The 16,167-nt window shown below is 47.2% G+C and overlaps 1 protein-coding gene across 1 annotated transcript; it reads left to right on the forward strand.

Moving 5' to 3' along the window:
• The first annotated feature begins 699 nt into the window (after window positions 1-699).
• Window positions 700-15,916, forward strand: LOC112068194 (YTH domain-containing family protein 3). The gene is made up of 5 exons (XM_024135272.2): window positions 700-1,035; window positions 1,555-1,579; window positions 1,992-2,071; window positions 2,779-4,542; window positions 15,704-15,916. The coding sequence occupies exons 1-5, from the start codon at window positions 1,012-1,014 to the stop codon at window positions 15,725-15,727; spliced, it is 1,917 nt and encodes a 638-aa protein (XP_023991040.1). The 5' UTR covers window positions 700-1,011; the 3' UTR covers window positions 15,728-15,916.
• The last annotated feature ends 251 nt before the right edge of the window (window positions 15,917-16,167 follow it).

A 16,167-nucleotide genomic window follows, 5' to 3' on the forward strand; every position in this document is an offset into this window, starting at 1 on the left:
GAATGTACTTTTTTTTTTTTATTATTGTAGCATGCACCCTGGGTTAATTTTCCTGTTTTAAGAACATAACTCCCAAACTCTCTGTATGTGGCAAACCTTGAGATAGGCTACTGCACCTACCCATCTATCCACAATAGCCTACAATTTATAAGTCAGGAAAATACCATTTACATTCAAGGACGCCATTCAAGTCCATGAGAGAAGACCTGTATGTGCTGGTAGGCAAATTATTAAATGAATCCTTCCATTAATGTAATTTGCAATAAAAATGTCACACGGCAGTGATCTTTAACTGCTACACATAGATCTGCAGAGAGAGACCGTTTCAGATTATATTGAGCAGGCAGACAGGGACAGATATGCCTGAAGTGACACATCACAGTGAACACATAATTTATTTTAACAAGGGAAACAAAAGTATGTTGTATTGTAGAGTAAAGGGTCAATCTTCTGAGACATGTCATGTGAAATGTGACTGTCAGTCTGTAGTAACATGGCTCAGAGCGTCACAGGCGGAAGGTCATGGAGCAATAGAACGGAAGCGAGATAGATGCCGCGTTCATATGCTAGTCGGAACTAGGAAACTCGGAAATGTCCGACTTGCTATTTCGTTGAACGGCGGCACGTGTATAACTACAACCAGATAGCAAGTCGGACATTTCCACGTTTCCTAGTTCCAACTAGCATGTGAACGCGGCATAATAGCCAATCCGCCATTGTGGAATAGAGTAAGGGATATTTCAATCTGGCATTAGGCAGTTTCAGAGTAAGTGATACATTGTAGCCGAACGTCAACTAGATCAGAAACATTTAATACCACAGGCAGATACAAAGTCGCGATCCTCGGCGCTCGAGAAAAGATTGTAGGGAAAGATCTGACGACTGGAAAAAAACACCGCCTCTACATACAGAGATTGGATAACCCGAGACGAGCTGAGAAAAATACYGGAGTGCAGAAGCAGGAGAAACAGTGGACAGTCGCAAACAGAAATCCGTTTCGGCTCCTGGAGGATGTCTGCAACCACAGTCGATCAGGTGCTTATTGTTGACARCCCACTGTCGTGAAATGTTTGTCGTTGTAATTTGAGCATTGTCAACCGTTTTGTCAGCTGCTATCATTCAGTGTGGTAGCCATGCCATATAACATAGGCAAAAGTATTTGATATATGATAGCTATTAGCTGCTATGTAGGCCGAACCTCGGAGTAGCCTACCGGCTGCGCAGCRGCGGCAACAAGCTCCAGCTTGAGCCGGTTGCTGTATTCTGTACTATGCGGCACGTTTACTGGATGTCAGTGTGCGTTTGACATCCGGTCAATAATCCCAAGGAAGCCGTAGGCCTATAAACTAGTCTAGGGCTGAATGTGCGTAAAATGTTTGTGATGTACAGCCACTGGTATAGAATCATTGATTGTAATTCAGTAGCCTAGGCCTAGCTCACCTTGCATGAATGCTACCATCACTCTTCTCCCTATCAAACATTTACCTAATATGCTAAATCTGATACATCTCTTTTCCCTTTTATTTTTTTTGCACTTGCCCATTCTGATGTCAGAGACCCAAAGGACAAGGAAATAAAGGTATTCCTGTCACCGTATTCTTTTACTATTGCATGGTTGTTGTGGAGTTTGATGGCAGTCAAAATGTTGTCTGACGAGGGAAATACTTTATGTGAAAACTGTGATAACGAAAGAGTGTAATTAAATCACTGCTTTGATCACTCTTCCACCACATTTTGGTGACCTGGTGTCATCAGTCAAAAGTAGGTAAACTAACTAAATATACCCATACACCACTGTGCCTGTCATATTATTGGGTGTTGCCACTTATGCTGTTATACCCCAACTGCTTAAAGGCAAWATAAGGGGGTTTATCAGCTGTTCATTATTAGTTTATAGATCTGTTAAAACACAATGGTTTATTTTAGCCGAGAGACCTTTTTGGTKATATCACATCTAAAGAATAACCTAAGAACCATATTTTCCTCTCCAGTGCAAAACGGATCAATGCATCAGAAGGATGGAGTAAACGATGAAGACTTTGAACCTTACCTAAGCAGCCAGACAAATCAGGTGAGTGAGTGTACCCATTGTGTTCAAGCCTTTCAGCCATGCAACTTGACATTCCACAGCATAGAGGCGATATGTGTTATTTGCGCCTTTTGAACCTGCATGAACCCTCAGAATAGTGTCTTATAGTGATATATGAGGGTGTATAGAGTGTTAACCTAAAGTCATTGTATAGTACCCTACGTGAAGGAGGAGCTATTGACAGATGACTGACTCCTTTTTAAATGGAAAAGTATTAAAAATGACCTTTTGATAGTGGAATTATTGTTGATTTTTTTTTAACTATAAAGAAAACTGGATGGTGTTCATCATCTTGTGCCTGGGTGGACAAGCTGACTTCGTCTTATAGAATTCTAGGGAAATGTAGCCAAGAACAAACCCACTATCACCCACGCCAATTTACTTATAAAATAAATTCTTGTGAACTCTGACAATTATTACAACAACAACTGACAGATTATTATAAAACTGTTGCTGTCTTCACTTGTTGCTATGGGAAACATTTGATAGAGCTGGTATCTATAATTTCCATTGAAAGCCAAACTTGCTCCTTTAAAAAGAACGCTGATTTATTTCTTAGTTACGGTTTTGAAGAGAGATGGGCAAGATTTGTCTTAGCTTCTATCATCATGGGACGATAAGGGCTCCCTCAACAAGCCCCCCTTAGCTCAGACCATCCATTAACTGACCCCTGTTCTCCCCTTCTGCAGAATAACAGCTACCCACCAATGTCCGACCCCTACATGCCCAGCTACTATGCTCCCTCCATAGGCTTCCCTTACTCCCTGGGAGAGGCGCCCTGGTCCACCGCGGGGGATCCCCCCATGCCCTATCTGACCACCTATGGACAGATGAGCAACGGCGAGCACCACTTTATCCCCGACGGGGTGTTCAGCCAGCCGGGCGCCCTGGGCAACACCCCTCCCTTCCTCAGCCAGCATGGCTTCAACTTCTTCCCTGGAAACGCAGACTATTCCACCTGGGGCACCAGTGTCTCTCAGGGCCAGTCCACACAGAGCAATGCCTATAGTAATAGTTATGGTTACACCCCTAGTTCCCTGGGGAGGGCTATAACTGACGGACAGGCGGGCTTCAGCAGTGACGCCCAGCTCAGTAAGGTCCCGGTGCTGAGCAGCATCGAGCAGGGCATGACTGGGTTAAAACTGGGAACGGACATGGGCGCCGCCGTCACCAAGACTGTCGGCTCTCCCCTCGGGGGCATGAGTAGCATGGCGGCCAATAGCATGCCACCGTTGGTTAGTTCCTCAGCCCCCAAACCCACGTCCTGGGCGGCCATCGCCAGGAAGCCGGCCAAGCCCCAGCCCAAGGTCAAGCCCAAAGCCAACATGGGGATGGGGGCCCCTGCCATTCCCCCGCCGCCCATCAAGCACAACATGAACATTGGCACCTGGGACGATAAGGGCTCCCTCAACAAGCCCCCCTTAGCTCAGACCATGATGCCCCCTCAGACCATGGTGCAGCAGACCCTGATGGGCCAGCCCCAGCCCCTGCTGCAGAGCCCTCTGCCCCACCAACATCAGCCCCAACATCAGCCCCAACATCAGCCCCAACACCAGCACCAGCACCAACACCAGCCCCAACATCAGCCCCAACATCAGCACCAACACCAGCAGCACCACCAACCCTTTCAGCTGCAGTCGCTCCAGTCCCCCCAACACCCCCAGCAGATTCCCCCAGGTCCCCCTCACCCCCACCAACACCCCCACCAGAACTTTTCCTCCCAGCCCGGCCCCCCTCAACCCATGCATCAACACCAACACTCCCAGATCCCACCCCAGAACCGCTGGGTGGCTCCTCGGAACAGGGGCACCTTCAACCAGGGAGGGGCGGAGGGCTTTGGGATGGGTGTTGGTGGGGTTCCCCTCAGTGCCTCTCCCTGCTCCGGGGAGGTGCACCCCGTGTTAGAGAAACTGCGGTCCCTCAACAACTACAACCCCAAAGACTTTGACTGGAACCTGAAGAACGGCCGTGTGTTCATCATCAAGAGCTACTCTGAGGACGACATCCACCGCTCCATCAAGTACTCCATCTGGTGCAGCACCGAGCACGGCAACAAGCGCCTGGACGGGGCCTACCGCTCGCTGGGGGCCAAGGGGCCCCTCTACCTGCTGTTCAGCGTCAACGGCAGTGGTCATTTCTGCGGCGTGGCGGAGATGCGCTCACCCGTGGATTACAACTCCTACGCAGGCGTCTGGTCTCAGGACAAGTGGAAGGGCAAGTTTGAGGTGAAGTGGGCGTTTGTGAAGGACGTGCCCAACAACCAGCTGAGGCACATCAGGCTGGAGAACAATGACAACAAGCCCGTCACCAACTCCAGGGACACTCAGGAGGTGCCTCTGGAGAAGGCAAAGCAAGTGCTTAAAATTATCGCAACTTTCAAGCATACCACCTCAATCTTTGATGACTTTGCACATTATGAGAACCGCCAGGAGGAGGAAGAGGCCCTGCGGAGGGTGAGAGAACCGTGCTGCTGACACACACACACACACACTCACACACACACCCCTATTGTATCAGCTGACAGCAGCAGAGTGTGTATATGAGTTTGACTGACTAGTGACCATCTATCACACAGTGTAGTACTGGTCAGTGTCTATCATCTGAGGTCTTAGTTCATAGGCCTCTAGTCTACTCCCATGTTCCATTTCTACCAGTGTTATTACTCCCATGTTCCATTTCTACCAGTGTCATTACTCCATGGTGGTGGGTTCTACCAGTGTCATTACTCCATGGTGGTGGGTTCTACCAGTGTCATTACCCATCGGTGTGGTTCACCAAGGCATAGGCATGTACTCATGGGGGTGGTGGGTTCTACCGGCAGTGTCATTACCATGGTGGTGGTTCTACCAGTGTCATACTCCATGGTGGTGGGGTCTACCAGTGTCATTACTCCATGGTGGTGGGTTCTACCCAGTGTCAGTACTCCATGGTGGTGGGTTCTACCAGTGTCATTACTCCATGGTGGGTGGTTCTACCAGTGTCAGTACTCCATGGTGGTGGTCTACCAGTGTCATACTCCATGGTGGTGGGTTCTACCAGTGTCATTGCTCCATGGTGGTGGGTTCTACCAGTGTCAGTACTCCATGGTGGTGGGTTCTAACCAGTGTCATTACTCCATGGTGGTGGGTTCTACCAGTGTCATTGCTCCATGGTGGTGGGTTCTACCATGTCATTATCCATGGTGGTGTTTCTACAGTGTCATTCTCCATGGTGGTGGGTTCTACCAGTGTCATTACTCCATGGTGGTGGGTTCTACCAGTGTCATTACTCCATGGGTGGTGGGTTCTACCAGTGTCAGTACCCATGGTGGTGGGTTTCTACAAGTGTCATTACTCCATGGTGGTGGGTTCTACCAGTGTTAATTACTCCCATGGTGGTGGGTTCTACAGTGTCAGTACTCCATGGTGGTGGGTTCTACCAGTGTCATTACTCCATGGGTGGTTCTACCAGTTTATTACTCCCATGGTGGTGGGTTCTACCAGTGTCATTACTCCATGGTGGTGGGTTCTACCAGTGTCATTACTCCCATGGTGGTGGGTTTCTACCAGTGTCAATACTCCATGGTGGTGGGTTCTACAGTGTCTACTCCATGTGTGGGTTCTACCAGTGTATTACTCCATGGTGGTGGGTTCTACCAGTGTCATACTCCTGGGTGGTGGGTTCTACCAGTGTCATTACTCCATGGTGGTGGGTTCTTACCAGTGTCATTACTCCATGGTGGTGGGTTCTACCAGTCATTACTCCCATGGTGGTGGGTTCTAAACAGTGTCATTACTCCATGGTGGTGGGTTCTACAGTGTCATTACTCCATGGTGGTGGGTTCTACCAGTGTCAGTACTCCTGGTGGTGGTTCTACAGTGTCATACTCCATGGTGGTGGGTTCTACCAGTGTCATTTTACCATGGGTGGGTTCTACCAGTGTCATTACTCCATGGTGGTGGGTTCTACCAGTGTCATTACTCCATGGTGTGGGTTCTACAGTGTCATTGACTCCATGGTGGTGGGGGTTCTACCAGTGTCCAGTACCTCCATGTGGTGGGTTCTACCAGTGTCATTGGCTCCATGGGTGGTGGTTCTAGCTAAAAGTGGTCCATTACTCATGGTGGTGGGTTCTACCAGTGTCAGTACTCCATGGTGGTGGGTTCTACCAGTGTCAGTACTCCATGGTGGTGGGTTCTACCAGTGTCATTGCTCCATGGTGGTGGGTTCTACCAGTGTCATTGCTCCATGGTGGTGGGTTCTACCAGTGTCTTTACTCCAAGGTGGTGAGGTAGGTTGATGTGTGGAATTAGCAGCACGTCCCTCAGGCCTGTCATCAGACCATCATCACTACCATCTTTGCCCACCAGTGGGTCTGCTTGCGTCCAACCAGGAAACCCGGTCTGATGAGGCAGCCATCTTGTGTGGCTGGGTGCTTCTGTGAGAGTGATCTGGAGAGTGGGACACATAGGGGTTTCCTGAAATAGGCTGCATTCCTCACATACCTCCCCTCAAACAAAGGCAGAAGTGGCTCTGATCTACCTTTGAACACCAGGCCTCTGGCAGACACAGTCTCCTCTTGCTTCATTAGCTGTTCTCTCCACCAGCCCCACCCTGAGTGCCTAATGTGTTTCACTGGGAATTTCTGGGTTATGTTTCAACATGGTTCAACGGTTTTATATTTCAGGGTTATTCCGCAACGATTTGGAAAAAATAACATTATTCTCTGGTTCTTCCTTGCGCAGGCAGACACACTTTGAGCAATAAAATACGTACAACATTTTGAAGGTGGAAAACTAAAACAACAAACAAAACTTTCATTTTCTCTTTCTCCTTCCCCTCTCTCTCTCATTTTCTCTCTCGCTCGCTCTGTCCTTTTCTGTCTCTCCCTCTCTTTCCCTCTCTCTATCATAAATATTTTAAGTCCATGTTTTCAGGAGAACTGAAAACAATTTGTTAGTAGGAAGTGTGTTTTGACGGTTGCTGAGGTAGCCTAGTGTGGGGCAGGTGCTGTTGTAGCCCTGACCCCTCTACATGACAACACAGGTCCTGACAGAACCCTCGCTGGCTCAGCCTCCCCAACCTGACAAGGTTAATTGACCCACATCGTTAGGCCTATCTCCTCTCACTCTGAGGGCTGTCAAGTGGAGTGGTCTGTAGCATGTCATCTCAAAGGGTTGAAGCTAACAATGCTAAGTTAACTGTGGAGACGGAGACAGTATACAGGATGAACAGTATAGACCTAGATCAGTAGATTGGAGTATTTGCACAGGTGTGTTTGTCAGTGTTGTCTGTGGGATGTGTGTGTCAATATGGCAGTCCCCCAAGTTAACCCTTCAGTCCCCCAAGTTAACCCTTCAGTCCCCCAAGTTAACCCTTCAGTCCCCCAAGTTAACCCTTCAGTCCCCCACGTTAACCCTTCAGTGCATGAGTTTCAGTAGGTGGGTGGGTGGATGTGAGTCGGTGGGTGGGTGGATGTGAGTCGGTGGGTGGGTGGCTTGGGTGGGTGGGTGGGTGGATGTGAGTCGGTGGTGGGTGTGGATGTGAGTCGTGGGGGTGGGTGAATGTGAGTCGGTGGGTGGGTGGATGTGGGTGGGTGGATGTGAGTCGGTGGGTGGGTGGATGTGAGTCGGTGGGTGGGTGGCTTGGTGGGTGGGTGGATGTGAGTCGGTGGGTGGGTGGATGTGAGTCGGTGGGTGGGTGGATGTGAGTCGGTGGGTGGGTGGATGTGAGTTCGGTGGGTGGGTGGATGTGAGTCGTGGCGTGGTGGTGTGTGTGAGTCGAGTGCGGTGGATTGTGAGTCGGTGGATGTGGATGGGTGGATGTGAGGTGGGTGGCTTGGTGGGTGGGTGGATGTGAGTCGTGGCTTAGTGGATGTGAGTCGGTGGCTTGGTGGGTGGGTGGATGTGGAGTCGGTGGGTGGGTGGATGTGAGTCGGTGCGTGGGTGGATGGATGGGTGGATGGTGGAGTGGGTGGCTTGGTGTGGGTGGGGGATGTGAGTCGGTGGCTTGGTGGATGTGAGTCGGTGGCTTGGTGGAGGGGTGGATGTTGAGTCGGTGGCTTGGTGGGAGGTGTGGATGTGAGTCGGGTGGGAGGGGTGGATGTGAGTGGGTGGCTTGGTGGATGGGTGGATGGTGAGTGGGCTGGCATTGGTGGGTGGGTGGATGTGAGTGGGTGGGAGGGTGGATGTGAGTAGGTAGGATGTGTGGGTGGATGTGGGTGAGTTGATGTTAGGGATGTGGGTGAGTTGATGTTAGGGATGTGGGTTGTGTGAGTTGATGTTTAGGGATGTGGGTGAGTTGATGTTAGGGATGTGGGTGAGTTGATGTTAGGGATGTGGGTGAGTTGATGTTAGGGGATGTGGGTGGAGTTGATGTTAGGGATGGTGTGTGGGTGAGTTTTGATGTTAGGGATGTGGGTGAGTTGATGTTAGGGTGTGGGTGAGTGTGATTGGGATGGTAGTGTGGGTGGATGTGGGGTGAGTTGATGTTAGGGATGTTGGTGAGTTGATGTTAGGGATGTGGGTGAGTTTGATGTTAGGGATGTGGGTGATTTGATGTTAGGGATGTGGGTGAGTTGATGTTAGGGATGTGGGTGAGTTGATGTTAGGGATGTGGGTGAGTTGATGTTTAGGGATGTGGGTGAGTTTGATGTTAGGGTGTGGGTGAGTTGATGTTAGGGATGTGGGTGTGTGGGTGGAGTGTGGGTGAGTTGATGTTAGGGATGGGGTGAGTTGATGTTAGGGATGTGGGTGTGTGGGGATGTGGGTGGTGAGTTGAGTTAGGGATGGGTGGTGTGGGTGGATGTGGGGTGAGTTGAGTTAGGGATGTGGGTGTGGGTGGATGTGGGTGAGTTAGATGTTAGGGATGTGGGTGTGGGTGGATGTGGGTGAGTTGATGTTAGGGTTGTGGAGTGTGGGTGAGTGATGTTAAGATGGTGTGTGGGTGGATGTGGGTGAGTTGATGTTAGGATGGGTGTGTGGGTGGATGTGGGTGAGTTGATGTTAGGGATGTTGGATGTGGGTGGAGTTGATGTTAGGGATGGGTGTGTGGGTGGATGTGGGTGAGTTGATGTTAGGGATGTGATGTTGGGTGAGTTGATGTTAGGGATGGGTGTGTGGGTGGATGGTGGGTGAGTTGATGTTGGGATGTGGTGTGGTGGATGTGGGTGAGTTTGATGTTAGGGATGGGTGTGTGGGTGGATGTGGGTGAGTTGATGTTAGGATGTGGGTGTGGGTGGATGTGGTGAGTTGATGTTAGGGATGTGGGTGAGTTGATGTGTAGGGATGGCGTGTGGGTGGATGTGGGTGAGTTGATGTTAGGGATGGTTTGTGGGTGGATGTGGGTGGTTGATGTTAGGGATGTGGGTGTGGGTGGATGTGGGTGAGTTGAGTTAGGGATGGGTTTGTGGGTGGGATGTGGGTGAGTTGATGTTAGGGATGGGTGTGTGGGTGGATGTGGGTGAGTTGATGTTAGGGATGGGTGTGTGGGGGATGTGGGTGAGTTGATGTTCGGGCGAGATGGGTTTGTGGGTGGTATCGTGGGTTGAGTATTGAGTGTTAGGGAGTGTGGTGTGGGTGGATGTGGGTGAGTTGATGTTAGGGTATGTGGATGTGGGTTGAGTTGATGTTAGGGATGTGATGTGGGTGAGTTGATGTTAGGGATGTGGATGTGGGTGGATGATGTGCGTGAGTTGATGTTAGGGATGTGGGTGAGTTGATGAGTTTGAGGATGTGGGTGTGAGTGGATGTGGGTGGTGGGTGGATGTGGTAGTGAGTTGATAGTTAGGATGTGGGGTGAGTTTATTGTGGTAGGATATGTGTCGTGGGTGGATGTGGGTGAGTTGATGTTAGGGATGTGGGTGTGGGTGGATGTTAGGGATGGGCGTTCTAGAGATTTTGAGACTGTTGGAGTACTCGCATGACATTTTTCCGATTTACACGACTGGAAGAGAAAAAATCTGTAATTAGAACAAATTACAGATTACAAATTAATGCCTAATTAATCATAACCATTACAGATAACAAATCCTAAATGTTAAATTGCCCCATATATACATATTCAGTCAATTAAAAAAAAGCAAGTGCCATTTAAAATTCCTTTTATTGATACCTTAATATCATATTTATATTATATTGTGGAACACAATCTTCATAAAGGTAGTAACCTCAGCAGTGGCTCTTGGTTGTAGAAGCCTAGGGCTGTGCAATGACAGCCTTGTTTGCTGAGTAGGCAATGCTTAATGATTCTGATGAAATATACACTCTTTGTTTTTATCAAACTAATGTTTTTGCCTATTTTCAGAGTGGAACCTGTCTATATTTAGGGTGGGTTATAGCCGAGGCTAACCAATTCTAAATGGCACTAGCAGTTCACAAAGTATCTGAAGTGGAAAGCAGATGGGACGCAATTAATCCAAAACTGCAGCTCGTTGTTGGAACACATATTTTTCTACTTTAATCAACCAGTCCGTTTAGAATTTGCGATGGAACTGTCATCATTTGACAAAGAATGTAGCTTGTGTATCCCATCGGTTAGATACGTTTTTATAGGTATTTTATTTCTGTATGCCTAATGGGAGTGAGCGGTCGGAATGCAATTGAGTGAATGAGACACTGAGGGGAAATGGAATTTAGGGAGAACAGCTGTGTGCACTGTGTTATTTATGTAATGTTTTGTTGTGCCCCGCAAATGTACAAATGGAACACGAGAGTAAAAGCTAATAAAGGTTGTCTCCATGACAACATTTCACTTGCCCGTTCGGGCAGCCACAAAGCACATTCCACCAAATAATTGTACAGCACAAAAAAAAGTAATCTCTGTATAAAGATCGAGCTTTGACATCTGTTCAAGTACTTGTACTCATGTCCATCCCTAGTTGATGTGAGTGGGTGGATGTGAGTGTGTGAATGTGAGTGAGTGGCCTTAGGTGGACACAGACACACTGTGGAGGCCTTTGTTTCCCCAGCCACCCAGACCAGGTCAGCCTCCAGCCCCAGACAGAGTGGCCTCTCTATTTTGATGGAGTGACACTAGAGGCCCAGGTCTCACTGGGGCCTTCCCCTGCTGTGCCTACTGACACTGACCACTGCGTGCGTGTGAGCGAGGGAGAGAAATGCACTGCAGCTAGGCCCGTATTTGTGTATGTCAGTAAATTAATGGTTGTGGGAGTAAACTGACTGGCCTGCATGGAGTCAATAAAGCATCATGGAGTCAATAAAGCATCATGGAGTCAATAAAGCACAAACATCCAGCACAACCAGAGGTATGATCAGCAGGGGTGTATTTGGGGAAGGAGAGGGGAGTGTGTGTGTGTTGGGGGTGGTATGGGAAAGGTTTGGGTCAAATAAAATGTTGGTCGTGTACACATATTTTGCAGATTGTTATCGCAGGTGCAGCGAAATTATGTTTTCTAGCTCCAACAGTGCAGTAATACCGAACAATACAAAACAAATCCCCCCCCAAAAAATGGAATTATGAAACGAGCAATGTCAGATGTGTATGGGGTGTTTAGACAGTATATGAATAGAAAAGCTGTGTACAGCAGTAGTTATATAGGATGAACCTTGACTAGAATACGGTATACTGTATATACAGGAAGCTCAATTTGCTGAGTTCAAAGACCTTTTTTTTTTCAGGGTTACAAACAAATCTGTTTTATTTTCGACATACAGACGTTCGATTTTGTTTATTCTGCCTGTTCTTTGGAATGTTCTAAATAGATGAACAATTCCACATTGAATACTGCATGATGATGAATTATGGCCACAACATCTGTTTGCTGAGTAGGCAATGCGTGAGCACCAAGCCTCATGCAACGGAAAAATGTCGGATAAAGCAATTTCAAAGATTTGGCTGTTTTTAATATTTTCTATGCTTTAATAAAGGCTTTTAWAAATGGTTTAATTAGAACAGACTGGTATTACTTATCATGTATTTAGTGTTGATTACACTGTTCCAAACAGGCAGAAAAAAAATATTGTAATCTAACTGCACCGGTTTGTCACACACAATATGCATGCAGCTCTCGCTCTTTATACCCTCCCCTTTCTTCATCTCCAGTAATTTCCACAACTAAGTCAAATGTCTTCCACAGATCTGACTTCCCCTTTCCCTCCTGAGCAACCAATAAACATTTGCCCCGTTTCAAGTTTCTTTTTCATGTCCCCTTTTACATCTGTGTTACTGTGTTGGGGGTTTGTTATAACTAATTTATTGATGTGATTATGATAGGCTATAGGTCAGGCCTTATTGGTCAGATGCATGCGATGCTTACATGTTACACGTAAAGAGAGGAAGGGTTGAGCGAATAGGGAATGTTTTTCCTGAGGAAATTAGGGATTTCGGTAACAGAACTTTTCATTCAGAAACAAGTAAGAAACTAAATGGCTGAAATGATTTGCAGCTTCAGCACAGACAGCACAATAAACGCTGTGCTGTGGTGCCTTTTCGCGGCATTGGGGAGGAGAGCGAGACAACGTGCGCCTATCACACAGACACTCACTGTAAAAGAAAATGACAGAGTGACCATCGGGCTCTTGAGTCATTTGTGTGTCTTAATTATTTGATAAAACAGTGTGCTAAAAGCATCAGACAAGCTCAGTGCATATGTACAGTTGTGGCCAAAAGTTTTGAGAATGACACAAATATACATTTTCACAAAGTCTGCTGCCTCAGTTTGTATGATGGCAATTTGCATATTCTCCAGAATGTTATGAAGAGTGATCAGATGAATTGCAATTAATTGCAAAGTCCCTCTTTGCCATGCAAATGAACTGAATCCCCAAAAACATTTCCACTGCATTTCAGCCCTGCCACAAAAGGACCAGCTGACATGTCAGTGATTCTCTCGTTAACACAGGTGTGAGTGTTGACGAGGACAAGGCTGGAGATCACTCTGTCATGCTGATTGAGTTCGAATAACAGACTGGAAGCTTCAAAAGGAGGGTGCTGCTTGGAATCATTGTTCTTCCTCTGTCAACCATGGTTGTCTGCAAGGAAACACGTGCCGTCATCATTACTTTGCACAAAAAGGGCTTCACGGGCAAGGATATTGCTGCCAGTAAGATTGCACCTAAATCAATCATTTATCGAATCATCAAGAACTTCAAGGAGAGCGGTTCAATTGTTGTGAAGAAGGCTTCAGAGCGCCCAAGAAAGTCCAGCAAGCGCCAGGACTGTCTCCTAAAGTTGATTCAGCTGCGGGATCGGGGCACCATCAGTACAGAGCTTGCTCACGAATGGCAGCAGGCAGGTGTGAGTGCATCTGCAAGCACAGTGAGGCAAAGACTTTTGGAGGATGGCCTGGTGTCAAGAAGGGCAGCAAAGAAGCCACTTCTCTCCAGGAAAAACATCAGGGACAGACTGATATTCTGCAAAAGGTACAGGGATTGGACTGCTGAGGACTGGGGTAAAGTCATTTTCCGATTGTTTGGGGCATCCAGAAAAAAGCTTGTCCGGAGAAGACAAGGTGAGGGCTACCATAAGTCCTGTGTCATGCCAACAGTAAAGCATCCTGAGACCATTCATGTGTGGGGTTGCTTCTCAGCCAAGGGAGTGGGCTCACTCACAATTTTGCCTAAGAACACAGCCATGAATAAAGAATGGTACCAACACATCCTCCGAGAACAACTTCTCCCAACCATCCAGGAACAGTTTGGTGAYGAACAATGCCTTTTCCAGCATGATGGAGCACCTTGCCATAAGGCAAAAGTGAGAACTAAGTGGCTCGGGGAACAAAACATCAATATTTTGGGTCCATGGCCAGGAAACTCCCCAGAACTTAATTCCATTGAAAACTTGTGGTCAATCCTCAAGAGGCGGGTGGACAAACAAAAACCCACAAATTCTGACAAACTCCAAGCATTGATTATGCAAGAATGGGCTGCCATCAGTCAGGATGGATGTGGCCCAGAAGTAATTGACAGCATGCCAGGGCGGATTGCAGAGGTCTTGAAAAAGAAGGGTCAACACTGCAAATATTGACKCTTTGCATCAACTTCATGTAATTGTCAATAAAAGCCTTTGACACTTATGAAATGCTTGTAATTATACTTCAGTATTCCATAGTAACATCTGACAAAAATAKCTAAAGACACTGAAGCAGCAAACTTTGTGGAAATTAATATTTGTGTCATTCTCAAAACTTTTGGCCACGACTGTAGTTGATTTTTATTCAAACACATGTTTATATATGGAAATATAAATTTAAACATCAAATCAAATCAAATGTATTTATATAGCCCTTCTTACATCAGCTGATATCTCAAAGTGCTGTACAGAAACCCAGCCTAAAACCCCAAACAGCAAGCAATKYAGGTGTAGAAGCACCTTTCGACCAATTGATTGGTCGAAAGAACAGGAGACTCTCGGTCGACCAATAATTATTTTAGTCAGGGACAGCCCTAAAGCGTTTCACCCTCTCCACTGTGGCTTCGTCGACATTGTCTGCTGAAGGCCACGATCAGCTCCTTTTGTTTTCTTGACATTGACGGAGAGGTTATTTTTCTGCCACCACTCTGCTTGGGCTCTCCCTCCCTGTAGGCTGTCTTGTCATTGTTGGTAATCGGGCCTATCACTGTTGTATTGTCAGCAAACTTGATGATTTAGTTGGAGACGTGCGTGGCCACGCAGTCATGAGTGAACAGGAAGTACAGGAGGGGGCTGAACACGCACCCTTGTGGGGCCCCTGTGTTGAGGATCAGCGTAGTGGAAGTGTTGTTTCCTACCTTCTCCACCCGGGGGCTGCCCGTCAGGAAGTCCAGGATCCAGTTGCAGAGTGAAGTGTTTAGTCCCAGGGCCCTGAGCTTAGTGATGAGCTTGGAGGGCACTATGGTGTTGAATACTGAGCTGTAGTCAATAAACAGCATTCTTACATAGGTATTCCTCTTGTCCASATGGAATAGGGCAGTGTGCAGTGCAATGGCGATTGTGTCATCTGTGGATTTGTTGCGGTGATATGCAAACTGAAGTTGGTCTAGGGCGGCGAGTAAGGTGGAAGTGATATGATCCTTAACTAGCCTCTCAAAGCACTTCATGATGACAGAAGTGAGTGCTACGATAGTCATTTAGTTCAGTTACCTTTGCTTTCCTGGGTACAGGAACAATGATGGACATCTTGAAGCAAGTGGGGACAACAGACTGGTATAGGGAGAGCTTGAATATGTCTGTATACACTCCAGCCAGCTGGTCTGCCCATGCTCTAAGCCCTAGTCATCATCAGCTGGTGAAAATCAGTTACCTGTCATCATTAACAGTTAAGGGAACACTCAGCCATTATGAGGATTACAGTTACAGAAACTAGCCTTTGAAAGAAAGGAGCGTCTGAATCGTCACTCAGAGTTCCACAAGCAAGAATCTTGGCAGAAATCTTCAGTTGACACCACTGTGTGACATACACAAATGTTGAAGTGAAGTGCATGTATGGTCCTTGGGGATTTGTCCCTTAGATGTTTAACTTGCAATGTCTTGCATCACTGAGCTTTTATCACATAAACGGAGGACAAGCGATTCAGTAAAAAAACATACCCATTTCCCTGAGGATGTTTTCTAACAGTATTCCATGTGTTTATCCCCCTCCCACTTATGCATCCTCTAATTTGTTTCCCCCCCCCCCCTCTCTCTCTCTTTCCTCAGGAGCGGAATAGAAATCAACAGTAACTTTAAAGAGAACTCCTTGCTAGAGGTACAACACTAACGACGTAGGACCTTAAATAATTAGCCTAACCACACGGAAACTAAGGGTTTTGCCATCTTTTCTGCTGAAGACAACAACAACAAGACGACAACGACGTCGTATCTCGTGACTTGAACACGACGACGGACTCGCCTGTATCAGTTCTCTGGTGATGTACCCCAGTGTTCCTGTCTGGGGAAAAAAGGAAAGAACATTACTCACTTTAAACTCTCTTCTAAAACAGCCTCTACCAATACCCTGAACTCTAATAACTCTCTTAAAGCACTTTCAGTCCTTCTAAAACATCCTCTACCAATACCCTGAACTCTCCAATAACTCTCTTATATCTCTTTCTCTCTGGACTTCTGTTTGTTATAACTAACTGACTAACCAGTGTAGTTGCTTTTTCTGAGGCTTTCACCAG

The sequence above is a fragment of the Salvelinus sp. IW2-2015 genome, unplaced genomic scaffold (genome assembly GCF_002910315.2).
Source record: "Salvelinus sp. IW2-2015 unplaced genomic scaffold, ASM291031v2 Un_scaffold220, whole genome shotgun sequence".
Classification (NCBI taxonomy): Eukaryota; Metazoa; Chordata; class Actinopteri; order Salmoniformes; family Salmonidae; genus Salvelinus; species Salvelinus sp. IW2-2015.

Bases quoted from the DNA above. Each gene is read 5' to 3' on its own strand.
- LOC112068194 (XM_024135272.2), top strand. From the start codon at position 1,012: ATGTCTGCAACCACAGTCGATCAG. The intron at 1,036-1,554 runs GTGCTTATTGTT...TTCTGATGTCAG, and splicing joins CTGCAACCACAGTCGATCAG to AGACCCAAAGGACAAGGAAA. The intron at 2,072-2,778 runs GTGAGTGAGTGT...CCCCTTCTGCAG, and splicing joins TAAGCAGCCAGACAAATCAG to AATAACAGCTACCCACCAAT.